This window comes from Trichogramma pretiosum, unplaced genomic scaffold (assembly GCF_000599845.2).
Source record: "Trichogramma pretiosum strain Unisexual culture from Peru unplaced genomic scaffold, Tpre_2.0 scaffold12, whole genome shotgun sequence".
Classification (NCBI taxonomy): domain Eukaryota; kingdom Metazoa; phylum Arthropoda; class Insecta; order Hymenoptera; family Trichogrammatidae; genus Trichogramma; species Trichogramma pretiosum.
The window spans coordinates 1,594,843-1,621,255 of NW_019641690.1; the positions used below are offsets into that span (position 1 = coordinate 1,594,843).

Genomic DNA, 26,413 nt, shown 5'->3' on the forward strand with positions numbered 1-26,413 from the left:
CTCTATTATCTTTGCCCACTGCTGCTGCTGCTGCTGCTGCTGCTGCTGCTGCTGCTGCTGACCAGCACCGATTATTATGTTTAACGAGAGAAAGTTTCAAGAATTGCCGTATTTCGTACATTTGCATTTTAACTCGAGAGACTTCGTATATTATAAGCATATACGCGTAATAACAATAATAATGTAATTTGACAAAAAAAAAGAGAAGAAGAGAAAGAATGAAAGAGCACGTCGATGTTATTGCTATGAAATTATAAAGCACCGCAACGAGAATGACGTTTTCTTTTAAAAATATTATCATGACTCGAGTAAGAGAGTAGTGTACGCGAATAACGTGCATCTTTTAATTTTCAAAACGGTTTTTTTTCAAACGATTTACGAAAAAAAAGTGAAGACGAGTCAAAGAGAGAGAGAAAAGAAGAAGTGTAACGAAGAAACTCGAAGAGCCGAAGTGCGCGCGCAACGATTTATCTCGGGCTCCGACTGTAAAATTACGCAAGACCGAGTAATATATTTTGAAGTTTGCCTCTTTATGATAACGGCATGCAGCAGAAGCATCAGCGCGAGTACCTCTGCCTATAGTATAGAGGAGCTTAACTCTCTCGCGTGCGCGCAAAACTTCGAATTTACAAATTATACGCTTGGGCGCGAGAATTACGCGCGTACGGATAATAAATAAATAAAATATAAATACCCAAAGCACGCATATGTGCAACGGAGGCACCCAAAGAACGAGTTCGCGCGCGAGGGTTCGACGTTTTTCGGGATTTATATTCGAGAACTTTGTATGCAAATTTGCGGGACGCGAGTAAAAAAAAGAGAGAGAGAAAGAGAGAAGAAAATTGCGGAGTCGCAGCCGAAAAAGGCTGGCCCACATACGCGCGTACTCCACGTGTAATATAATAATAACGTAATGATAGCCGGTCTATGTGGTAGCTGCTAAAGATCTTCGCGAGAATATATTTAATTTATAATGTACAGCTACTTTTTCCCGAGAATCCGAGTAACTACAATGTTATATTGCAACAATGTACTTATAATGTACGATAAGCTCTCTCATACGCGTCTGTATGTGTGTTTACGTGTATTATATACCGCGGAGAAATATAATGCGGGTGTTGCTGCTGCGCACGGCATTTTTTCCACCTTCCGAAATTGCAGAACCGGAGGGGTTATATGTGCACGCGGAAAGGGGGCAAAAAGCACATGCCTCTTCTTGTAGGAGCTCGGCTGGCTGCTGCACATATATTATATATAGTATAGAGGTAGTGGCATAGAGGCGCATACGTATACGCACACATACACACACGTGCACGCGGCGATACGCAGGGGCAATTTGCTTCTATAATCACACGGTTGCGCCGAGAGAGAGAGTCTGCAGAAAAATCTGCTAAGCTGCACATGTATACCTACGGCTTGTGTGCGCTATACACATTTTTGCACCGAGCTGCTGCTGCTGCAGCAACAGATTGATAGTTCTCGTGCTCTCTCTCTCTCTCTCTCTCTCTCTCTCTGGACGCGTCCGAGAAATTCACATACGCTTGGCTAGTTTTTTTTTTTAGTTTTTTTATTCGTCAATTTTTGTACGGCCACGATATTTACGAGCTCTTCTTCTCCTTACTTATTCCTTTTTTTTTCATTTGTGTTATTTGGCCTTGTACACAGGTGCAGCACTACATCCTCGTGGTCCAAGCCACGGACTCGGGCAATCCGGCCCTGTCGTCGACCGTCACGTGCTACTGCAACGTCGTCGACGTCAACGACAACGCGCCGTACTTCGAGGCCGGTCCGCGCAGCGCCGAGATCGTCGAGAACGGCACGGCGGGTGCCGCGGTTCTGGCTCTGCGCGCCCTCGACGCCGACTCCGGACCCAATGGCCGCGTCACCTACAGCATCGTCAGCGGCGACGACGACGAGGATTTCGGGATCGCCGCCAACGGCACCCTCTACACGAGGCGACCCCTCGACAGAGAGTCCAAGACGGTGTACAATTTGATGGTGCAGGCGGCCGACAGTCCGAAAGCTCCGGCCAAAGCTCTGTCCACCAGTGTGCAAGTGAGTTTGAGCTTTTTTAATGCATTGTATAATGATATATTATACGATAGAGATGATAGATATAAAAATATGTACTCATAATGTACTTCACAATCTTTGCTTCAAAACTTTTTCAAAACTTTGCTTTGATTTATACAATTATTTTGACTTTACCACTTGCAGATTTACAGGTTAATATACTCGCCATCTAGCGGTAGAAGCTGCATTGAATAAGATTGAATTTACATAAAATTTTCTTACAATTAAAATCCAAAATCTAAATCTATATTCAAACTCAACTTTTCATCAAAATGTTTTAATTTGAGTATACAATTAAATCTTTGTGATTCATTGTTGCTTTACAAATAATTCATCCAAATAAATTGTTACACTTTTTTGGGCAGTTCATGTAAAAAAATAAATCAGTATTTTAACATTAATTTAAGAATTCCCATAAAATTGCCGTGAAGACAATTTAATATTGATTATTTTAATTTCAAATTCTAATCCCTTTTCTCCACACAGATCACGATAAATGTGCTCGACATCAACGACGAGTCGCCCCGATTCGTCAGCAGCGATCGCACCAGCATCCCCGAGAACGCCGCGCCCAACTCGGTCGTGATGATCGTCAAGGCGCAGGATCGCGACGAGGGTCGCAACGGCTACGTCGAGTACAGCCTCGAGGACGCCGCCGATGCCAGTCCGCTACCCTTCAGTCTGGGCAGCGTCGACGGGGTGCTGCGCGTCTCCGGCCAGCTGGATCGCGAGCTCCGGGCTAATTACACCCTCAGGATCCGAGCCAGGGATCGCGGCGAGCCGAGTCGCTGGAGCCGACAGAGTCTGCTGGTGCTGGTGCTGGACGAGAACGACAACGCGCCGGTGTTCGACGCGAGGCCCTACTCGGTCAGCGTGGCCGAGAACGCGAGCATCGGTGCCAGTGTACTGAAGGTCAGTGTCGCGCTTTGTGTACAATAATATATCGAGAGCGCGCTGCCGCATGCGTGCGCCGTATCCGCTCGAATCTCCGCGCGCGAAATTCTTGCCGGGAGAAATTTTTATACAAATAAAATACGCGGAGCTGCTGCGAAGGTGTTTGCGCACGCATCCATCTGATATAACTAATAACTCGGGAATCGGAATAGCGTCGATATTATATACGTTCAAAGCTGCGCGTGTTCGCGCGGATTACAATTCCCGATATCTCAATATCTCTCTCTCTCTCTTTCGTTCCTTCTGTTTTCTCGAGAAATAAAAAAATCTCTTTCTCTCGTTGGTTTCACTCTTTGCTGCTGTATATAAATCACCGAATAAAATCAAATCCAAGAAGCGCATCGGCGCGTGTTCTGAAATGAACACCGAGGGCTTCCACATATATATTTATATACACAAGAAGCATTGATTTAACAAAGCATTGCGAAAGTGAGAGCGAGAGAGCTGTGAAAACTGAGAGAAAAGAGAGGGACGAAAGAAAAAAAAAAGAGTAATACAATCGTGCAATCGCGTATAAAGCATTATTTAAAGCTTCTCGACTTACGTTTTGGCTAAACGAAGGCTTAAAACAAAAACACGCGCGCAGAAGAGAGAAGCAGAAAAGAGAAATAAAGTTGAAAAAAAAAGAGTATACCCGCAAAACTTGGGGTCGTGCTCTCACGTTCGTTCGTTTGTTTTATATTATATATATGTGTGCATTTATATGGTATAGGTGTCGGCGAGCGACCGCGACGAGGCAGGCAGCCCGTACGGCCGGGTGCGCTACAGCATCGTCTCGGGCGATCCGAATCGCGACTTCGCCATCAGCGAGGACTCGGGCGTGATACGCGTGGCCAAGCGCCTCGACTACGAGCGTCAGGCGCGCTACCGACTCCAGCTGCGCGCCGAGGACTGCCCGGCGGAGCGCGAGGACGTCAAGTACGACCTCACCGAGCTCGTGGTCAATCTGCTGGACGTCAACGACAACGCGCCCTGCTTCGTGGACTCGCCCTACCTGGCCCAGGTCATGGAGAACCAGGTGCCGGCGCCGCTCGACGCGGCTGCAGCTGACGGTGGCTACGTGGCCCGTTTCGAGGCCCGAGACGCCGACGGCGATCAAGTCAGCTACTACCTCAAGGAGGGCGACCCGAGCCTGTTTCGGCTCAACTCCAGCACGGGCGAGCTCGCGCTGCTGCGCAGCCTCGATCGAGAGCTCAAGTCCGAGTACACGCTGACCCTGGTCGCCATGGATAGCGGTGAGTACAGTACAGTACAGTACAGATATATATAATGTATTTGTGTGATAATAAGCTCGATACACGGAAAATCGTCTACGCGTGCGGTGGCATGCATTTTTAGTTCGAAGCCGCTATACGCGTAAAACGGAGTACAAAAACAGGACTCTCTGACTCTGTCTCTCGCGAGCGCACTTGACACTCCGCGCGCAAGTCTGCAGTGCCGCAGCAGTGGCTATTATATACGAGGATAAAATTCTCGGACTCTTTCTCGCGCGCGCGCTCGCGAGAGTTAAGCCCATTAAAAATCCTTTCCTCGCTCGCTCGCGCGCAAAAAAAGCTTACACGCATCGCCTCGCGCTCGCGCATTATCTTTTATATAGCGACACGGAGCACTGATGCTGCTGCTGCAAGCGAGAAAGAAAGAAAGAGAGAGAGAGAGACAGGCTTTTTCGCCATTTTCACTGTCGTCATCGAGAAGGCTTGACACTTATATACCATAATAATACTGCCCAAGAGACTCCATATAACATGTAACGCCAGACGACGAGAGCGAGAGAGAGAACAGTGAATATGCTATATTCGCTACGTACGAAGAGAGCAGATAAGAAGAAACGCAGATAAGAATCCGGCTGATGTGGCAGCAGTAGTACTATGTACGAGAGAGATCCTTTTGTGCTACGACGGATGGACGAGGACGACAATTTTCCACGGCTTTTTGTCCCTGCAGCTATATATTATATACTAGCTGCTGTTGATGCTGCAGCTTAACGCTAGCACACACCGGCTGCATCTATATAACGCACGATCGATGTATTATGATTTACGCCTTTTGCTCTATATATAATAAATAAATTCGTTCGTGCCGTTCCTTTTCTCGCGAGCGAGTACACATACAGCAGCTTCTTCCTATGCACAAGCTTTCCTGTTTTTTTGGAATATTTTCTTCGAGCTTAAAGTACATGACATTAATAACTCGCGATTTGTTGTCGGCGTACACATATATACACTCATCGTTTGCATTCCGAGGCGCGCACACACAGGCAGAACGAGGGTAACTGGTATATAAATACATATACGTATTAAATACTATACTTCATGTACGCGCGCGGCTAAAGAAGTCATTCATCATAGCGTTAATGTAAACGCAAAACGAGACGAGATATTTGATATACGCTTATATTATATGGAAGTCGGTGCAAGCGCGCAGCAGCTTGTATAATTAAATGTTTCGATAAGTTTGGCTGATTGAAATTAATTATATTTTCCACAAATAGGCCAAGAGTTTGCCTATCAACGATATAATCTATCTAGGAAGTTTTGCCTTCGTTCTGGATCGCGCAACACCCATTCGTCTCTATCTCGTCGGACGCGCGCGCTTACAGCTTTATATCACAGGCCAAATTGTTTAGAATTTATACTTTATGCACGGTGTATGAATTGCGAGCAGAACATTATCAAAGCACGAGTTTCCGCCGTGCCGAGACGCGTATATATATGAATGAATGAGAGGTTGTTTTAAAGCTCGAGTTACGTTGCTCGTGCCGACCTGCGCTGTGCACGTGTAGCGCTACCGCACTCGGATCGTTACACTTTTATTATATTATTATATACAGCCGCCGCCGTGGCGGTACGCCCTTTTACACCGCGTGGTGATCCTTTTTCCTCTCTCTCTCGGCGTTATATACGTCGATCTCGTGCGGATCGCGTCCATCGATCGCGCGCAAAAGCGTCGATCACTATCGAGTAAAAGAGAAAAAGAGAGAGAGAGAGAAAGAAAAATCGGACGCGCTCACCCGCGTATTATATACATACGCTCCGTCGTACGAAACGATAGAAATCAAATTTTTCAATAAAATTCGCGCGCGCGTTTAAGCCCTTTGTGCGCAGTGTGCGATATACACATTGTAAATGTATAAAGCTAAAGAGAGAGAGAGAGAGAGAGAGAAAGAGGATGACTGCTGCACATGCTGCGAGTTGCGCTGCTGCACTGCACCGCGCTGCGCGCGATAAAATCGACATTTCGTATTTTCGCCGACTAATGCGCGCGCGCGCGACTCGTACGTATACTCTTCCCATTATAATAGCATATATCTCGAAGAAGATAGGATATAAACATATATAATAATACGAATGTGCGTGTGCGCCATAACGCGCGTCGCTATCTATATGTGCACGCACAAAACGTATACGAGCGCATAGGGCTTGTTAGTCTCGAGAGTCGAGCGAGCTTTTGCCGCTTGCGCCGTATTCACGACGATACCAACGAAAAAAAAATAAACAGGCATAAACGACTCTATAATCCATTAAACAAATTCTTTGTAATAACATAATCCCCGGCACGATTGACACTATATATGAGCGCGGGCAAGCACGCAGGCAGTCGAGGCGTGCGCGCTTATAAATACGTGCTGCGCTGCTGCTGCTGCTGCTGCTGCTGCACCGGTCTCTATACTCGAGGATCGCGCGTGCGACCAAGCCGGGCGCGCGTGAGGATAAATGTTGTATTCTCTCTCTCTTTCTCTGTCCAATCGCATATATGCACACGGACAGATACAGGCGCACACATACGTACATATACAGACGTATATATCCATTGCATTGATCGGCAAATTCCGCGAAGAATAATACTTGCTTTAAGCGATGCCCAACTTGGATAATCCTCTCTCTCTCTCTTTCGAACTTCGCCTTCGTTAATCTCTCCTCTTTCTTTTCTATTCTTCATTTCTCTCTCTCTCATTTTCTCTGGCCTTTTGTATCTTTGATCTTTCTCTCTCTCTCTCTCTTTGGCTCTTTCTCTTTCTCTTATTCTTACTACAATGCGTGAATGCTCGTGTACAAACTTTCTCACACCTGTGACGGTACTTATATTCATTCGCACGCATATGTGTGAGTATGTGTTTCTGTGACTGGGCGCGTTTATAAGTTTTTCCATCGACCTGCACCTCCCTTTTTTGACCCCGTGTACCCTTGCGCGTACCACGTCTTTTGCAGATTTTAGTCATTGAATGTGTTTTGTGAAATAACTTTTTTTCACGTCTGACCGAACGCGTCCGATACTACTTAAAGTAAGTGCTACAATTTAAACTCCGCTGCATGACTGGAGCATTTTCAATTCAAAGCGATGAATGCAAAATTGTTTATTATAGAAACGCTATTATGCAAATTCCAATAAAAATGAGTCCACACTTATTACCCTATAGGCAAAACAGGCTCGATAAAAAAATCCAACTCGAGTTGACGCGCACGCGCGCGAGGAAAGTGTAATAACGAGAGAGTGATAGGCCAAGCCAACGACGTAAAAACGAAGCGCGGCGCAGGATGACACAAAAAAAGGAGCAGAAGGACGAAGCCGGAAACTTCGTAATTACCGTATACATTTATCCGCAAAAAGCTCTCGCATAAACAACGTCGTTGGGAGCCATTTTTCTCGGCTCTGTGTGTGTCTGTGTGTGCAGTATGTCCTTCGGCGTGCTGCGGCGCGGCGATTCATATAACATGCATATCTATGTATAATAAAAACGGCTCGTTCATAAATTCGTGACGAAAAAAAAACAGCGCCCCGAAGTTTTTTGCAAGCGCGGGTACACTCGTGTTCGCATTAACAACGATAATCGTGGCTTTGTGCTAGCGCGATGCGCGATAGGGCGCATCTAGAAAAAAGGAAGCCGACGAAAAAACAATAACGAGCCCGCGCTTACATATTATATAGTTGGCATTATCGTTCTGCATTTTAACGATAAGAATGTTGTGCGTCTGTGTGCGAGTGTGTCGCTGTTTCGCGCTATTCATCCTCGCTCTTATACTCACTTACCGAGCGAGAGCTATTGAAAGTCATTCATAGCTCGGCCGTTGTGTGTGGGTGTGCTGTGCTGCGCTCGCCGCGCGCGCGCACACACGTTTCGCCTTCATAAGTCCATAGGTAACAAACGACCATAATATGTCCATCGTCGCGGTCTACACGACAAATCTCCTTTTTAACAGTCCCGCGTTTCATATTCTCTCTCTCTCTCTTTCTCTTTTCCCCCTTCGCATCTTGTGAAGGGTCTTGTCGCAACGAACGACGACGACGACGCCGCCAGTCCATTTTATTTCGCTTATTAATATTGTTATTGTTGTTATTAATGGCGAGCGAAGGCTGCACACGGTGCCAGACGCGCGCGCGCTCCAAGAGAGAGAAAGAAAGATTTATCGCTTGCACCGATGCAAAAGGCAAAATTAATTCTTTTTCGCTCGTTCACCGCTGCTGCTGCTGCTGCTCATTTTTATACATACGTAAATAAGCTCGAGATCTTTTGCTTCGGCATATGTAACGCGTGTACGGCGAGCTCAAGACGATGCGATCATGGTATACACGTTGGCGCGCGCGGGTCAATTCTTATTGACTGTGTATTCGCGAGCACGTGCACCACACTTGTTTTATACTCGGGTTTTTCATTGATTATTTAGAATCGGAGGGAGGAAAATTTCTTTACGATTTTTTGTAAATAAAACTGAAATGACATTAAGACAGAAAAAATTAAGTTCCAAGGTAACTGAATGAAATAATCAAGTTCAATTTTCGAAAATTTATTTATTTGAATAACATAGAACACATGTGACATTCAATAATACCAGATATAAAAAAGTTGTAAATTATTGAGAGCTTTGGCCCGTAGCCGCCAAGCAAATACGCCATAAATCGTCGTTCAGCAGATTTTCGAGGATCGCGTCGCAGCAAAGAATCGGCAATCGGTAGCGGATGATCTCCAAGAAAGAATTCAATGCCCATCGCCGGAAAAATCTTTTCGATACATTTTCGCACAGCTGCACGACAGAAGCCTTTTCTTGTCTTTCACAGCGAAACATCAATGTGTTAGATTTTCCTAGCTTGAAATAATCCTCATATGTCAATAGTTTTTCTGCCTGCTCGGGTCGTAACTGGATTAAGTCGTAAACGGACAGTGTAGGAGTGACCATTCTCTCTTTCTTGCTCTTCGCGTATTCCTCGTCGTCATACCAATATTCTTCGACATCGATCGATTTCATGAACAGTTTGTGCTTATCGAACAATTTCATGATTGTCATGGCGTCGTTTCGGTCCAGTCCATATCCTCTTTTCTCAAGACTTTCGATGGTGGCCATAGCTGCAGACGCTTGCATCAATTTAAATCCAGTCTGTTCGATTTTCCACGATTGATAACTCTTGTCGAAATCACCCTCAGTGGGAAAAACAAAGTTTGATAAATCGGCACCACGATCCAAGAGCACATTCATGGTATTCGGTAAAAGATTCGCCACGGCCAATTGTAGCGGTGTCCGGCCCAAATTGTCTCGGGCATCGACCTGCACAGTCTGCTGCATGTCGTCGGTGGTCTTGAAAAATAGATCCAGCATGTCATCGTCGTGGTCGTAATCTCTTTTGCATATCACGTGCAGAGACGTCAATCCCTCATTGTTGGCCAAATTTGGGTCAGCGTTTTTCCTCAGCAGCAATTCGACCGTTTTCTTGTATTCGTGTGTCAGAGCCACATAGAGTGGAGTGTTACCCAAGTTGTCCCGGGCATTGACTTGCAGCGGGTGATATTTTTCATTGCTGAGCTCGAACAGCATCCTCACCGTTTCATCATTGGGAAAATCACACGCCAAGTGCAAAGGTGTATATCCATCCGCAGCGGCCAAATTTGGGTCAGCACCGTTCATCAGCAGCATTTTGACCGTCTTCCTATTCACGTTGTCCAACGCAAAGTGCAGTGGCGTATCGCCTGATCTCGGATCGATACAGTTGGGATCCTGACCTAGCTCGAGAAATTTGTGGACGACGTAACGGCGGCCATACCAGCAGGCCGCGTGAAAATGCGTAAAGCCGCTCGCATCGGTGTAGTTCACGTCGTAACTGTCGTATATCTCAAAGAGCTTACGCACGAGGTGGTGGCACTGGTTCTTGGCCGCGCGATGCACCGCCGTGTCGTAATTCAAGTCCGGCTTGCCGTCCTCGTCGTAGTCAGGCTCGTCTTTGTAACCGCTGCGAGCCACGAACTTGATGAATCGTTTTCCAGGGTAATCGAAGCCAATTCCTTCCCTGTCGATGACGGCGTCCCAGAGAAGTGAGTGCATCTCGTCGGGCCAAAAAATGTCTCGAAGATCGGGAATTCGGCCATTCCAGTTGCTAATCAAGGGATAAAGTTTTTTGAGAAGTTCAACTCGCTCTGCTTCGATATCCCAATTGACATTATCAAGCATTTCTCTCATTTTTCTTATTTTTTCTTGTTTAAGACGATCTTGCTCTTCGTCGAAATCATAATCATCGGAATCGTAGTCGGTAGAGGAGGAAAAATAGTCCAGGGATTCGTCGCTTAAATCGGACATCGTTCTGCACACTTGCTCACAACACACCGTCGGTTACAATTTCAAATAATTTCAACTTTTTCGTATGAATCACCCTGGCCTTTTTGTTGTTTACGCGGCGGCGTCGATACGTGTACTGAGCTGCGTATCTGTTCGTTTACTCGATTCACATGTAGTTGCCACAGCGATCGCTGCGGCAGTTTTACGAAACAAATGAATTCACATTTCTCGTAGCTCATTTGTTCGGGAAATTTTCCATCCGATGACGCCTAGCAATGACTCGAGGCTGATACCTATTAGGTATATTACGAGAGAGTGAAAATACTTGTGCACAAACTGAGCCGTGTGTCATCTCATCGAAAAACGAGCATGCAGAGCGAAAAGGACAAAAATACAAGACGCCACAAGTACACGTTACAGTTAGTCACGTGCGTCGACCAATCACTGCGCGCCAAAGACTTTTATATTTAAATTTCAAACTAATGCAAGTAAAGACTTTTCAATGATTTTTTTCCACGCATAATGAAATTAAACTTGAACGAAAAAAATTCAATTTTTTAAACTTTTTAAAAATGCATTTACTTGAGTTTATGAAAAATCTGTAAAATTTAATGACATCAGACATTAAATAGTACATTAGGTAACTTAGACGGGAGGTTGTCTATCTTGCAAGAGTGTCAGTTTGCATTGACACGAGTATAGTACGAGTTCACTTCATTACCAGGTTTTGAAGTTATTATTTGATAAAATTACTTAGCATTTGCCAGATCGCGTGTGCGTGCCCGGTCTCTTACGTGATCACGTCTGTCACTCGTGTCCTTATAAATAAATGCTCGTAGCATAAAAGTTCAAATGGAGCGGGGGGAGAGGGAGAGAACGAAGGGATGGATTATTAACGGCGACATCGTAAATTTCGCCGCAGTGCAATGGGATTTATCGTTGCAGCTCGAGCTCGTTCAGTCTCTCTCTTTGAGCCAGTGCTACGCGCGTTTCATATCGCTCGCAGAGCGATGACGAAGAAGACGAAGAAGGAGCGAAGCAAAAAACATCCAGAAAGACATATACACACATACGCACACGCTTGTGTACGTACGTATGCTCGCGAGCTTATAACGCGTATGTAAATGTTTGACCAGATCTTTAAATTCGCTCTGCAATCTTCTTCGCTTTTTTTTTTGTCAGCTCTTCTCCGTGGTCAAAATAAACTATACAATAAAAAGCGGGAAGAAGAAAAAAGGCAACGTATAGAGAGCGACAATTTTTCGGGAATATACATCGATCGTCGACGCGCGCACGCACGTTTAACATACCACTACCTATATTGCAATAGCTCGAGTGCAGTATACACACGAGGCTTTATCATCGATTGAGAATCGCGTGATCGGTTGGCATTCATCGTAAAGTGTGCGTTGGCTGCTGCTGCTGCTGCTTTGATGCCGATCGAACATCGAGGTACTTGCGAAACGTACGTACATATACGCTCGTGTAAAAAAAAAAAAGAAAAGAAAAACGGGCATTAAATAGACAGGGACGTTATAGGCGAGCAAAGGATGTGTAATACACACGCTTATAAAAGGCTTATATATTATAAATACAGCAAAACTGCAACGAGTATTTAAGTAGCCTTTCCGATCCTACGCTCTCGTTTCTCGCTCTCGTCAAAAATCCAAAAAAGTCGCGTTGCTCTCGTGTAATATATAGACTCGTATATGTGGGTATACGTGCAGCACGTATGTATGTATGTATATTATAAAAGGGAGCGCGCGCATCACGCAATTATAAGTGCAGCAGTCCACCGTTGCTGCCGCTGCCGCTGCCACTACACATCATATACATAGCATGTATATATACAAAGTGATTAATGCGCATTTTTATCTCAACGCGCGCGCGCGCGGCATGAGCACGTGTGTATATATTATAAGCGATCGTTTGATCGCAGAGTCGCTCGAAAAAGAAAAAAGGGCAAGAGAGAAAGAGAGAAAAAAGAGGAGCACACCGATCTGTGCGTACAACATCGTACGTACACACACATCCGCACAGGGAGGACCAAAATTATAAGAGAAGAAAAAAAAATTGCCGCTGCTGCTCGGGTAGTTTCTTTGATAAAAATCGCGAAACTCGCGCAAAAAGGTAGTTCGCGAACTTTTTCTCTCGTGTAGTGTACGAACACACATGCACGTACACACACATATAAGACACGTACAGCACGTATAAGCGTATAGCCGAGAGCTCCAATTTAAAGGCTGCCGTATGGTATATATACATGCACTTGAAGCTTCTCTCTCTCTCTCTCTTTCTCTTTCTCTCTCTTCGATATTCAAATTTGCCCCGCGGATAAGAGCGCGAGCGCAGCGCTCGGATTTATACTTTTTTATTTTTCTCTCCTCGGCGCTAATAAGTACGGCAGTATTGAGCGTATACGTATGTTGGTGTGTGTGTTGGTGCACACGGTGTGCAAGAGAGAAGAGGCTTGCAAGCGCCGCGAGGAATATATATACACACATGCGCACGTATACGTATAGAGCGAGGAAGATAGAACGAGAGAGAATTACAAGGCACGATTATGATAATCGAGCCGCGAGCCCTATACACTCCAGCGTGTATATACGCGTGTGTGTGTGTGCACACACATATGTATACGTGGGATTACGATTATCATCATCGTACGAGATTTGGATTTCGTAGCCCGGGGTAGCCTCTTTCGAACGTCGTGTAATACGTTCGTGTATGTGTGTGTACGATTTTTGTACCACACACACGCACAGGCCCGGTATATACATATCCTGCAGACACGGTTTGCGAGACGCGATCGTGCTGCATCGAGCCGAGAGAATAATTAGTGCGACGTGCGCATCGAGCGCATTGCGTCGTCTCTGATCCTGCCTGCGTTGACTTAATTGCGGAAACTCGTGTGTCTATACGCAGCGGCAGCAGCGAGTGTTGCGGTTATTTGAAAAAAACGCCGAGTCGTTTTTTTTTCTGTATCGAGTTTGCGTAGTATCATCGCGCACGCGGGCTTAAAGCGCGGAAAATTGCTTGTTACCGCGGGTAGTTTATAGGGAAATTGGAGCGCCGCCGCCGCCGCCTCTAGTACATAAGGTAGTGGTATAGTAGCTTCGCGACAGCTAGCTCGAGCGGTGACGATAAGGACGTTATACGAGCGCGCATGAAACATATATTAATTATCCGCGCGTAAGACTAATTAGCGCGTGGACTCTCTCGCGAGGTAATTGATTTTGTTTTTTGCTATAGTGTAGCCGACAGCGTTTATATCTTGGAGAGAAAAAAAAAGAGACGATGCGCGACTACGCGGATTTTCATGGAAAAGCTACATGGGAGAGGCTCGATCGCGGGGACGTAGAGCACCTCTCGAGAGTTATACCCTTTTTGCTCGCTTTTTTGAGCCAAAGCTCCAAAGTAATAAATGAATATGTATGTATGCACATCATATAACGCGCGCACGAAGACATCCTCGTCTCTATGTGCGATGCGATGCGCGCGATCTCGTGCATCGATGAACGACGATAATCCTTCTCTCTCTCTCTCTCTCTCTCTCTCGCCGATGCAACGGACGTTGCAGCACGTCCGACACAAGGAAGCATAATTCATGCACGCGGGAGAGGATTTATATATATGTAGGCGCACTCGCTAAGAGAGAGAGAGAGACGAACCGGCTACGAGTCATCATATACGCATATAGGAGAGAGGCTCCGGAGTCCGACCAAATTAGCTATTATATAGGGCTCTCTCTCTCTCTCTCTCTCTCTCTCTTGCCTCGACTCCGCGTGTGCATATATGCGTGCTATATGCTATAATACAATAACTCCTAATAGCAGAGCTCGAGAGCGAGTACGCGCTCAGTGTGGTGCAAGTATGCGCGTGTATGTGTGTGTGTGATTATATTAGCCTCGATGAGCTCTGCTTTCGCTCTTGCTTCCTTCTCTCTTTCTTTCTTTCTTTCTACACACAACATACACACACACGCGTATTTAAGCTGCTGCAAGAGGCCAAAGAGCTCGCGAACGCAAGAGGGAGAAAGATACAGGGAGAAAAAAAATGATAATTATTCGTTGTTTACAATCGCTCTCGGTTTATTTTGAAAATTTCTCGGAGAGGAATTTGCAGCAGCAGCAGCAGGGCATCTCCCTCTCTTTCTCTTGGGTATAATAATGCATGCGTAAATGCGTCCGTTCGCGATGTGCGCGCGTTATAAATTTTCAGAGCCAGGTAGAGAGAGAGCGAACGAGAGAGAGGCGATAATATAATAAAGCCGTGGAAAATACGCTGAGATAGATTAGATATGTAGGTACGCGGGCGCACACGTCGGATGTGTATAGGCATGGGCACCTTAATGGACAGAGAACACACACGTATGTGCGCATGCACATACACACACACGCACGGACACATATTGCAAAGAAAATTAGATGAAGCAAGAGAGAGAGACTCGTAAAAAGAAAAAGAAGAGTTCGAAGGGACGAAGGCAATGGACGAGCTGAGAACTATTATATCTCGTGTGTTGTGTGTGCGCTCGCGTATGCATATATACACGTTGAAGATAAATCAAAGAAGCAATAGCTGCAGTGAGTTGTATAGAGAGCAGAGAATATATATATACGCGAGCAGAGCACAGGACGCGCGGGGGCGACAGACAAATAGACGAAAATAAAATCGCATTTATATATGGACAGATGAAGCGCGCGCCCGGGAGTAAACCAGCGAGAGAATGAGGATCCGCGCGCCATGCAGGATACAATGGCTTGACAGGCGCATGCAGCACAGCACGGCACAAGGTCGAGAACACGCGAAAAAGAAGAGAAAAGAGCTGCAGCAGCTCGTCGTCGCGCGATTACCAATGAGAGTAGCAGCAAGCGCGCGACCAACTTATAATACACCGGCTTTGCATATATCAATTCGCGGAATGCCGATTTCTCAGCCAGCTGCCGCTGCAGTATGGGTACTTTGATTGATTGCGACTCGACGAAAGCGAAATAAAGATATTATTCGACCGAATCGTGTGTGCCTTTCGAGCGTCAGAGAGACTTTTCGTACCGCAGCTTATGTGTTTTATAATATAGAGCGATGATAATAATAATAATCATGAGTATATTTTTGTGATGACTAATTTTGGCTTTCCATCCTCGCAGGTAATCCACCGCTGACCGGCCAGGGTAGCGTGAAAATCGTCGTGCTCGACGTGAACGATCACCGGCCGGAATTCGACCGGCGCGCCTATCGGGCCCGCGTCACGGAAAATCTACCGAGCGGTGCCTGGGTAGCTAATCCTCGCGCGACCGACCAGGACCAGGGACTCAACGCCAAAATCCGGTAAGAGAGACACACCGTGACTGTATACAGTGTATAAACTCTCATCGTATGCCGCGAGGCAGTTATCCTGTTTCCTCCTTTTCTTTTTTTTTTTAATCTTTTTTTTTTTTTAATAAATTCAAGCTGCGCCGAAGCTGCGTGAGTACGTATAAAATTTGATACGCGGGAGAATGTGTCGACTAAAATTTTAGATAAGTCGTCGTCGTCATATAAAGGCCTCGGCTGCATCACAACGAGAAATCATTTGATGGATTTTATAATGTTGTTATTATGCATACGCGATATAATATATTCGCTTAAGCGCGTATATACATTTATATTTTCGTGGAAGACTGACGTGGGATTAATTAATTTGGAATTCGTTCGCGACGTGTCAGTTCGCGCGCGCAAAGCCCGTGGACTCGAGGATTATATTTATACCGCGTACATACATACTTGCCTGTACAGACGAATGTATACGAGATAATGATTGGTCGACGCATAAGCACACGTGAACGCGCAGAGCGTCGATTAAAAAAAAAAGATACGAAATAATTTTTTTAAACTCTTTTTTTTTAATTTCTTTCCCAATACAGTTACAGTTTGCACGGCGACAAATCCGAGAGATTCACGGTGAACTCGACGAGCGGCGAGATACTCACGGCCACGAAGCTGGACCGCGAGGAGACGCCGGTCTATCATCTGACGATGGTCGCGCAGGATCTCAATCCCACGGATCCGCAGGCGTCGGCCGTCAACGTCACCGTGGAGGTCGTCGATCTCAACGACAACACGCCGAGATTCGCCAGTCCCAAATTCATCACCTACATTCCCGACTCTACCGGCAAAGGTACGTTGAATCTATATCTATAATATTTCGTACTTGAAAAGATAATCTCGATAACGATCGTTCTTATTTAAAATGTAAAAACAGACGACTTCGTGTTCGGAGCCAAGGCCTGGGACGCGGACACGGGCGAGAACGCCCGCATCACCTATCGTCTGTACGGCCGCGACGCCGCGCGCTTCCGCATCGACCCGCGCACCGGCGTCGTCCGGGCCAACGAGCGACTGCGCGCCAGCGCCCAGAATCCCTATCAGCTGCAGATCGAGGCCGCCGACGGTGGCTACGAGTCGCGCCTGGCCACGGCCGATCTCGCGGTCCACCTCTGGGAGCGTCAGCTCTTCCCGAGCTTCCGCCAGCAGCAGAGCCAGTCGCAGTCGCAGACCAAGTTCAATCTGAGGGAGGACGCGCCGATCGGTGAGCTGCTGACCACGCTGGCGGCGAGCTCGCCCAAGAGCGCACCGGCCAACGAGCTGACCTACGCCATGGCCGGTGGCAACGTGGGCGACGCTCTGAGGGTCGATCCGCGCACCGGCGAGCTCTTCACCGCGGGCCACTTCGACTACGAGACTCTGCCGCACTACGAGGCCTGGGTGGAGGCTCGCGACTCGGGCAATCCGTCGCTGGCCAGCTACGTGCAGCTGTCCGTCAACGTGTCGGACGCAAACGACAACGCGCCCCAGATCGAGCATAGCATCTACAACGCCAGCATCGTCGAGGAGCAGTACCCGCCCCAGTTCGTCGCCAAGATCCAGGCCCACGACGCCGACTCCGGCGACAACGGTAGAGTCACCTATCATCTGGTCGACGATTTCTCGGCGACCTTCATGATCGACGAGTACAGCGGCATCGTCAGCACGGCCGACAAGCTCGATCGCGAGGACATCTCCGCGTACGAGCTGATCGTGGTGGCTCGCGACAGAGGCCAGCCACAGCAGCTCTCGAGCACGGCCACGATTTTAGTGACGATTCTCGACAAGAACGACAATCCGCCGGTGTTTACGCGCCTGTTCAGCTGCAACGTCACGGAAAATGCCGAGATCGGCAGCTTCGTCACTCAGCTGACGAGCTCCGATCGAGACACCGAAGAGTATGCCAGAGCCACCTACAGCATCATCGAGAATCCGGGCAACAAGTTCGCCATTGATCCCGTGAGTGGCAACGTCACCGTCGCTGGTCACCTGGATCGCGAACTGCAGGATGAGTACTTCCTCAAAGTGGCAGTGACCGACGGTGCTTGGGCGCCCCAAACCACCCTCACCATCAACGTTCAAGATCAGAATGACAACGCACCCGAATTCGAACAGTCAACTTATTTGTTCCACTTTCCCGAGCTCGAAGGCAGAATGTCGCACGTAGGCCAGCTCGTGGCTCAGGATCGCGACAAGCAGGGACCGAATTCCGCCGTCACCTACAGTCTGCTCAGACCCTCGGACTTCTTTACCGTAGATCCAGCCACCGGTGACATCTACAGCAAGCAGACCCTCAGTTATAAGAGGCACTCGAACCTGGCTGGAGGCGGCGGCAACTCCGAGGAGAATCTCTATTTGTTCTGGGTCGTAGCCGCGGACAACGGCAAGCCACCCTTTTCCACCAAGGCACTCGTGCACGTGGCCATCACCGACGCCAACAATCACGCGCCCAAATTCGAGCACGAGAGCTACCTGTGGCCCGTGCCCGAGGGCTTCCGGGAGTACAAGAAGCTCGCCCAGGTGGTGGCGCGCGACGACCTCGACCAGGACATCAACGCCGAGATCGAGTACTCGACGGTCGGCGGCAACGGCAGCGACTACTTCTACATCGATCACAAGGCCGGCTGGATCTACATCAAGCGCAGCCTCGAGGACTTTGTGATCGGCAGCGAGTTCGTGCTGACGGTGCGCGCCACCGACAAAGGCGTGCCACCGCTCACGGACCAGACCAACGTCACCCTCGTCGTCTGCGGCGAGAATCGGCACACGCCCGAGTTCGCCGCTGTGAGCTACCAGGTGCGCGTGCCCGAGAGCGAGCCCGTGAACACGACGATACTGACGGTGTCGGCGCAGGACGCCGACGCCCACGGGCCCAACGGCATGGTGCGCTACGAGATCTCGGCCGGCAACGAGAACCACGAGTTCTCCGTCAACTCGGTCAGCGGCGCCATCGCCATTCTCAAGCCCCTGGACTACGACTCGGTGCAGGAGTACAGGCTCAACATCACCGCGCGCGATCTCGGCTATCAGGCCAGGTACGCCTTCGCCACCCTCACCATCAACGTGTCGGACGTGAACGACAATCCGCCGAGCTTCGATCGCGCCCTGTACGAGGCCGAGGTGCCGGAGAACTCGCCGGCCGACACGTCGGTCTACAGGGTTCAGGCTACCGACAAGGACTCGGCCAAGTACGCCGTGGTGCGCTACCACATCCTCGGAGGCACGGGCAAGAATCAGTTCTCCATCGAGGCCGACACCGGTATCATCCGATCCAAGGCGAGCTTCGACTACGAGGAGCAGAGCGAGTACCAGCTCGACATCGTCGCCTCGAATCCGGACTCCTCGCCACCCATGCACGGCTTCTGCAGCGTCCTGGTGCGCGTCACCGGCGTCAACGAGTACTATCCGCAATTCGTCAGGCCGGTCTTTCACATGGACGTGTCCGAGTCGGCGGAGATCGGCAGCTCGATCGGCGCCATACAGGCGACCGATCGCGACGCGGGCGACGACGGCAAGGTCTACTATCTGTTCGTCGGCTCGTCCAACGATCGTGGCTTCGCCATCGGCCCGGAGACCGGAGTAATAAGCGTGGCTCGACGCCTCGATCGCGAGACTCAGAATCGCGCCGTGCTCACGGTCATGGCCAAGAACGCCGGTAGCATTCGAGGCAACGACACCGACGAGGCCCAAGTCGTCGTGTCCATCCAGGACGGCAACGATCCGCCCGAGTTTCTCAAGCAGCGCTACGAGGCCAGCGTCAGCGAGGGCGAGCACGTGGGAGCCGGTGTGCTCACCGTGCGCGCCGTCGACAAGGACGTGCGCCCGCAGAACAATCAGTTCTCGTACTCGATCATCGCCGGCAATCAGGACCAGGCCTTCAAGATCGATCCGCAGTCGGGCGACATCGAGACCGCCAAGATGCTGGATCGCGAGACCATCGCCAGCTACGAACTCGTCGTCGGGGCCATCGACACGGGCGTGCCGCCGCAAACGGGCAGCACCACCGTCGTGATCCAGGTGAGCGACATCAACGACAACGGGCCGATCTTCGAGTCGGCCGACGAGCTCGTCGGTTACGTGAACGAGAACGAGCCTGCGGGTACCACGATCATGACTCTCGGTGCCAAGGATCGCGACCTGCCACCCAACGGGGCTCCGTTCAGCTATAGAATCGTCGGTGGCAAGCACATGGACGCCGTAAGCCTTGACAAGCACTCGGGAGTACTGAGAACCACGAGGACTTTGGACAGAGAGCTCGTGTCCCAGCTCAATCTCTTGGTAAGTCGATCGATCTCAATTTTTTCATCACGATTCTTTAATCGTATACTCAAACGTATAAATTTTTTACTCAGATCCAAGTGGAAGATTCCGGCAATCCGCGCCAGACCAGCGAGCACACGGTGCTCGTGCACGTGCTCGATCAGAACGACAGCCCGTCGCAGCCGCGCACCGTTCGCCTGCTGGTTCACGCGCTCGAAGGTCAGAAATCGCTCGGTCGCATCGGCGACGTGCGACCCAACGATCCCGACACCAGCGGCGATTATTCCTGCAAGATCCTTCAATCGACCACGACGACAAAGTCCACGAAGACGACGACGAACGGCGTACCTCTGACCATAGCCACGGGTAGCTGCTCGCTGCACGCCGCCAAAATTACTCCCGGTATGTGTGCGTGATAATTGTGACATTAATTATTCATGCGTGCGTGGTGCGGTGCACGCGTGATTTGGGTAGCAAGGATATAATATATGAAGTCGCAGCGTTATAGCCTCAGGGGGGAGAGGGGAAAGGACGAGAAGAAGGTAGAGACGGAGGAGGGGGAGGAGGTGGAGGTGAAGATGTTGGCCTTCGTTAAACGCAATTTACATAATTGAAGATTCATGTATGTACGTGTGCGTGCACGTACGAGCCGCGGCGCACAAGAGAAATTGATGCTTTTACGATCTCTCGGAGAGATTTTAGTATCGCGCAGATATTATCGGTCTCTCTCTCTCTCTCTCTCTGTATGCGTTTATACGCAGGCTTTCGTGAAAATAATGCGCGAGATTTCACGACGCGCCAACTGTAAAAATTCGTACAAAATGTTTTATTTTTCTCTCTCTCTCTTCTCTCGCAGGCATCGAGTACTCGCTCAGCGTGTCCGGCAACGACGGACGTCACGCCGATGTCGTATCCAAAGTCACCGTGGACTTCGTCGCCCTGACCAACGCCACCATCGACAACACGGTAGTGCTGTTGATCTCGCGCATTCGCGCCGCCGATTTTCTCGGCCGCTACTACCGATCGCTCGTCGATCTGTGCCAGAGCGATCTGGGTCTGGCCGAGCGCCTCGACATCTACAGCATCGACGAAAAAGACAAGCACATCGAGATCTATCTGGCCATATCGACGGGCCAAGCCGGCCAGTACAAGGCCAAGCAGGAGGTGAAGGAGTTTTTGCAGCGCAAGCGACGACAGATCGAGACCCTGATTGAAGGAACGCAACTGACCATCGGCTACTCGCCCTGCGACGAAGGTAGCAGCAATGGCTGCGACAACGGAGCCGTCTGCAGCGAGAAGCTTGTGGTGCACGACGAGCCACGTGTCATGGACAGTCCTGGCCTTATTCTCACCTCGCCGAGGATCGTCTACGAGGCCGTGTGCAAATGCCGAGAAGGATTCACAGGCGATCGCTGCGAGAAAAAGCAAGACCCCTGTTCGCCAAATCCCTGCCGTTCCGTAAGTACTTCTTTTTTTTTTTTTTTTTTTAATAATTCAAATTATAAAAGAAATCGAATATCATCATTCTTTTTTCACGAACAGGTCGGTCAGTGTCGCCGTATCGGCTACGACTTCCACTGCGTCTGTCCGGCGAATCGCGAGGGTCGTTTCTGCGAGCTCGAGCGAGGCGATCCCTGCTCCAGCTCGCCCTGTCGCAACGGCGGCTCCTGCAAGGAGAGCCCCGACGGTCTTAGCTTCTTCTGCCTCTGCAAAGCTGGATATCGTGGCAATCATTGCGAGCTTCTAACCGACGCTTGCCGCCCAAATCCATGCCTGCACGGTGGGCTCTGCGTCAACGAAAAGCCGGGCTATAGGTGCAGCTGTCCCGAAGGTCGCTACGGTCGCCACTGCGAGCGTTCGACCTTTGGCTTCGACGAGCTCTCCTACATGACATTCCCGGCTCTCGACCCGAACATCAACGACATCTCCATCGTGTTCTCGACCACCAAGCCCAACGCCTTGCTGCTGTACAATTACGGACCGCAGACGGGCGGACGCTCGGATTTCGTCGTGCTGGAGCTCGTCGAGGGCAGGCTCGTGTTCTCGTGCGGCGGTGCTCGCAGCGCCATCACCTCGCTCACCATCAGATCCGAGCGCTCGCTGGCCGACGGGGGCTGGCGCAAAGTCATCGCCACGCGCAACGGCCGAGTCATCTCGCTGAGCGTGGCGCGCTGCAAGGACCACGGCGACCAGTGCGACGAGTGCCGACCCGGCGACGACACCTGCTACGTCGACGACGTCGGTCCCATAGGCACCCTCAATTTCGCCAACAATCCGCTGCTGCTCGGCGGGCTGGCCAGTGCCGATCCTGCCCTCGAACGACCGGGCCAGCTGCACTCGGACGATCTCGTGGGCTGCGTGCACTCCGTGTCCATCAACGGTCGCGCCCTCAATCTGTCCAAGCCGCTGGCGTCTCGTCACGTCCGGGCCACCTGCTCGAGGCTGGAGAACGGCCCGTGCTCGCGATCCAATGCCCGCGAGCGCGAGAGCATCTGCGGCCACGGCAAGTGCTACGACAAGTGGAATCGGGCGGCCTGCCAGTGCGGACGCAGCACCGCGCCCAACTGCCAGGGTGCCCTGGAGCCGGTCAGCCTGACCGACGGCGCCTTCGTCGAGTACAAGGTCTCGGACAAGCATCGCAGGATGCAGCTGCTCGAGTATCTGTACGGTGGCACGACCCTGTGGCACGGCGGACTCTCGTCCCATTACCAGGAGGAGAGCCTCGTGCCGCTGATCCCTGCACAGAGCCCGGCCAAGAGTCTTCACCTCATGTTCCGCACCGTCAAGCCCGATGGCGTGCTCATCCACGCTAGCAGCAACAAGCACTACACTTCCATCGAGCTGCGACAGGGTCAGATCAGCTACTCGTCGCTGCTGGGCACGGCCTTGGTCAACATGACCGGCTCGTACGATGGCAGCCTGGCCGACGGTCGCTGGCATAATCTCACCGTCACGGCGCACCAGCGCAGCTTCAGGATCTACGTGGACGGCCAACCGAGCGGCGAGGAGCTCGACACAGCGGGCATCCACGATTTTCTCGATCCGTATCTCAGTCATCTGACGATCGGTGGTTTAGTCAAGTCCGATCAGTACCTAACGACAACTGCTACGACCTATTACGAGGGCTGTCTCGCCAACGTCACGATCAACGGCGAGATCCAGCCGTTCAACGGCTCGGGCTCGATCTTCCCCGAGGTCATCTATCACGGCAAGGTCCAGCTTGGCTGTCGCGGTGCGATCGGCATCAGTGCCGCTACGGCTGCGGATCCGTTGAGCGTCGGCATCACCCTCGTCATCGTGTTCTTCATCGTACTGCTCGTGGCGATTCTTGCAAGCTTCGTCATCTTCCGTCTGCGTCGTCAGAGCAAGGAGAAGTCAGCAGGCACCGTGATGAACAAGAGCACCAACGCCATCATCACCGGCGGCAATACCCACCTGGTGCAGACGTCGAGCGACAATCTCGTCTCGCGCCACGAGAACACCTACATAACCGACGGCCCGGATCTGCGTCATCTAGCCGGTCCGCCTGAGATTCTCTCAAAAAAATACAAGGAGCGCGAGCTCAACAACGTCGCAGCTGCGGCCGCGGCGGCAGCAGCAGCAGCAGCAGCCGCCGAGCATCGTCCACCCCAGCGACCGGACATAATCGAGCGCGAGATGTCGAAGCCCCTGCAGGCGCCGACGAGCCGAGGCGGGGACGATCATCATCCCATGCCCATGCCGATGATCACGAGCGAGCCCGAGCACTACGACCTCGAGAATGCCAGCTCGATAGCTCCGAGCGACATCGACATCGTCTATCATTACAAGGGCTATCGCGACGGCATGCGCAAGTACAAGGCCTCGCAGCCGCCGCCCATGAGCAGCGGCTATCATCATCAGAAGCAGCAGTCGCAGTCGCAACAGCGACACGGCCCACCACCGGGCGCGTACACGCCGAGGTCCATCGGAGCGGGGTCGGGGGTGGTCGGCGGCGTCTCGTCGCCATCGACGCCCTCGTCCAAGATGCTCCAGAGCACCCCGTTGGCCCGACTGTCACCCAGTAGCGAGATGTCGTCCCAGCAGCCGCGCATACTGACGCTGCACGACATCAGCGGCAAGCCACTGCAGAGCGCCCTGCTGGCCACCACCTCGTCGTCGGGTGGCGTCGGCAAGGAGGGCATCAATTCCAACAGCGAGCGAAGCCTCAACTCGCCGATCATGAGTCAATTGTCGGGCTCGACCAACAGCCGCAAGGCCCTGCAACAATCGGGCGTCTGTAGCGAGTCCGCGGCGATGAACGGCAACGTCGTGGCCTCCGGTCCAATGGGCCTAACCGCCGAGGAAGTGGAGCGACTCAACTCCAGGCCGAGAAATTCCAGCCTCGTGTCGACCCTCGACGCCGTGAGCTCGTCCAGCGAGGCCCGGGGACCGCATCACCACGGCCACGGACCGCTGACGCATCTGCACCGTAGCCGACACAGTCCGCTGCCCGAGCGACTGAAGCGCAGAGCCTCGTCGACCACCGACGAGAGCGGTCACGACAGCTTCACCTGCTCCGAGATCGAGTACGACAACAGCTCGCTCGTCGACAAGCGATCGGACAACATCTACAGTAAGCCCAACGACGACGATGACGACGACGACGACGATGACGATGACGTCGTGCCCACGAGGGCCGGCGCCAAGATGTCACCGAGCTCGAAGCCACCGCCACTGCCGCCACCGAACTGCGTGAGCAGCTACGACGGCTTCGACAGCTCGTTTCGGGGCTCGCTCAGCACCCTCGTCGCCTCGGACGACGACATGTCCACCCACGTGGGCCTGTACCGAGGCTCGGCCTCGGCCGCGGAACCTCAGTCTCAGACCGCTGCCAACAACAACACGGCCCTGAGCTGGGATTATCTGCTGAATTGGGGGCCGAACTTCGAAAGCCTCGTGGGCGTGTTCATCGACATCGCCGAGCTGCCCGACGGCTCCAGTCGATTACCGAGCGGCCTCAGACTTCCTGGCAACGTCAGCAAACAGTCAGAGGAGTACGTTTGAATGACTATGTAATTCTTTTTTAGTTTGTATAATTTTATCGGGAGAGAAAAATATTAAATCTAGTTACGAATGACTGATTACAATTGCCACCTTGTCTAAGGATATAGTCAATAGTTAGTTAGTAATTTATACGTTTAGCTTAAAAAAATGTCGCGAATCATCTTGTATCAGGATGAAAACGAACGATGTACAGTGAAACTAAAGCCCGAATATTTGTTTTTTTTTTTTTATATAGAAAACTACGTAATATCCGATTGAAATCTCGGCGCGATATTCTTTCGTCATATCATTCATTTGAAACGTGCGTATAGAGTATTGTAACGACGCCATCGAACTGATTTATGATATACATAGATAATATAATTTTTCCATGACTTATTTAGAAATTAAATAATCGTTGAGACGATATCGCGTAATGTCGAAATCGTACGCAGCTGGTTGAGTGTGCCATTGTAATGTGAGTGCATCAACGTCGATCGTATTCAATTGTGTATTTGACAACTGTGCTAATAAAATATCGTACCCTTTACATTTTGTTGTAATGCAGAAAATTTGTTAAAATATATTTAAATCGTAGCTGTAATATCAACATTTCAAGCCATACTTTGTAATATAATAGTAAAGTGTGCATATACTAATAGATATATTTTATTTTTTCAGTTTTAAGTATAATTTAATGACTATATAATTTAGGTAGACATTTATTGTATATAAAATTTTAAGACAACGAAAATATATGTAAATAGAAAATATGAGAATGAAAATTAAATATTTATAAAAAAGTATGTAATGCTATTTTATTAGAATAATAAATGATCAAATCGTTTAACTCTGTGTTATTCATTGTTAACTAATCTGATATACCCAATAATTTTTAAAACTTTTATGACAAAAATTTCCATGACTTTTATGTTAAAATTAATCTCTATTTTTGGAAGCCTATAAAAGAAATAAAATTGAGAATGTTGAAAATATGAGGTTGAGAATAAGGTTTATTTTTTTAAAATGGATATTGATGTAATAACAATATAAAAAAAACCATGGAAATGGTTTTACACTTTTTGACATCCATTGTTTCTACTGTCAAGCTCGTTTCAAAAACGATAATAATAATACATTGGTTTTCTACAGGATATAAATGTAAAAACTATCTTATATTTATTACTTTGTTCATATGTAACCAAAAATTGGTTGCAGTCTTACGTGGGTGTGTATTG

At 49.6% G+C, this 26,413-nt stretch overlaps 1 protein-coding gene across 1 annotated transcript in view; it reads left to right on the forward strand.

Moving 5' to 3' along the window:
- LOC106655318 (cadherin-related tumor suppressor) overlaps positions 1 to 25,196 on the forward strand; it is a 142,250-nt gene extending 117,054 nt beyond the window's left edge. The window contains exons 5-13 of the mRNA XM_023461832.1: positions 1,666 to 2,055; positions 2,560 to 2,985; positions 3,740 to 4,262; positions 15,716 to 15,896; positions 16,472 to 16,725; positions 16,810 to 20,189; positions 20,264 to 20,573; positions 21,028 to 21,629; positions 21,714 to 25,196. Coding sequence (XP_023317600.1) covers positions 1,666 to 2,055; positions 2,560 to 2,985; positions 3,740 to 4,262; positions 15,716 to 15,896; positions 16,472 to 16,725; positions 16,810 to 20,189; positions 20,264 to 20,573; positions 21,028 to 21,629; positions 21,714 to 25,196 — 9,549 coding nt within the window. The remainder of the gene's footprint in view (positions 1 to 1,665; positions 2,056 to 2,559; positions 2,986 to 3,739; positions 4,263 to 15,715; positions 15,897 to 16,471; positions 16,726 to 16,809; positions 20,190 to 20,263; positions 20,574 to 21,027; positions 21,630 to 21,713) is intronic.
- Positions 25,197 to 26,413: the final 1,217 nt, after the last annotated feature.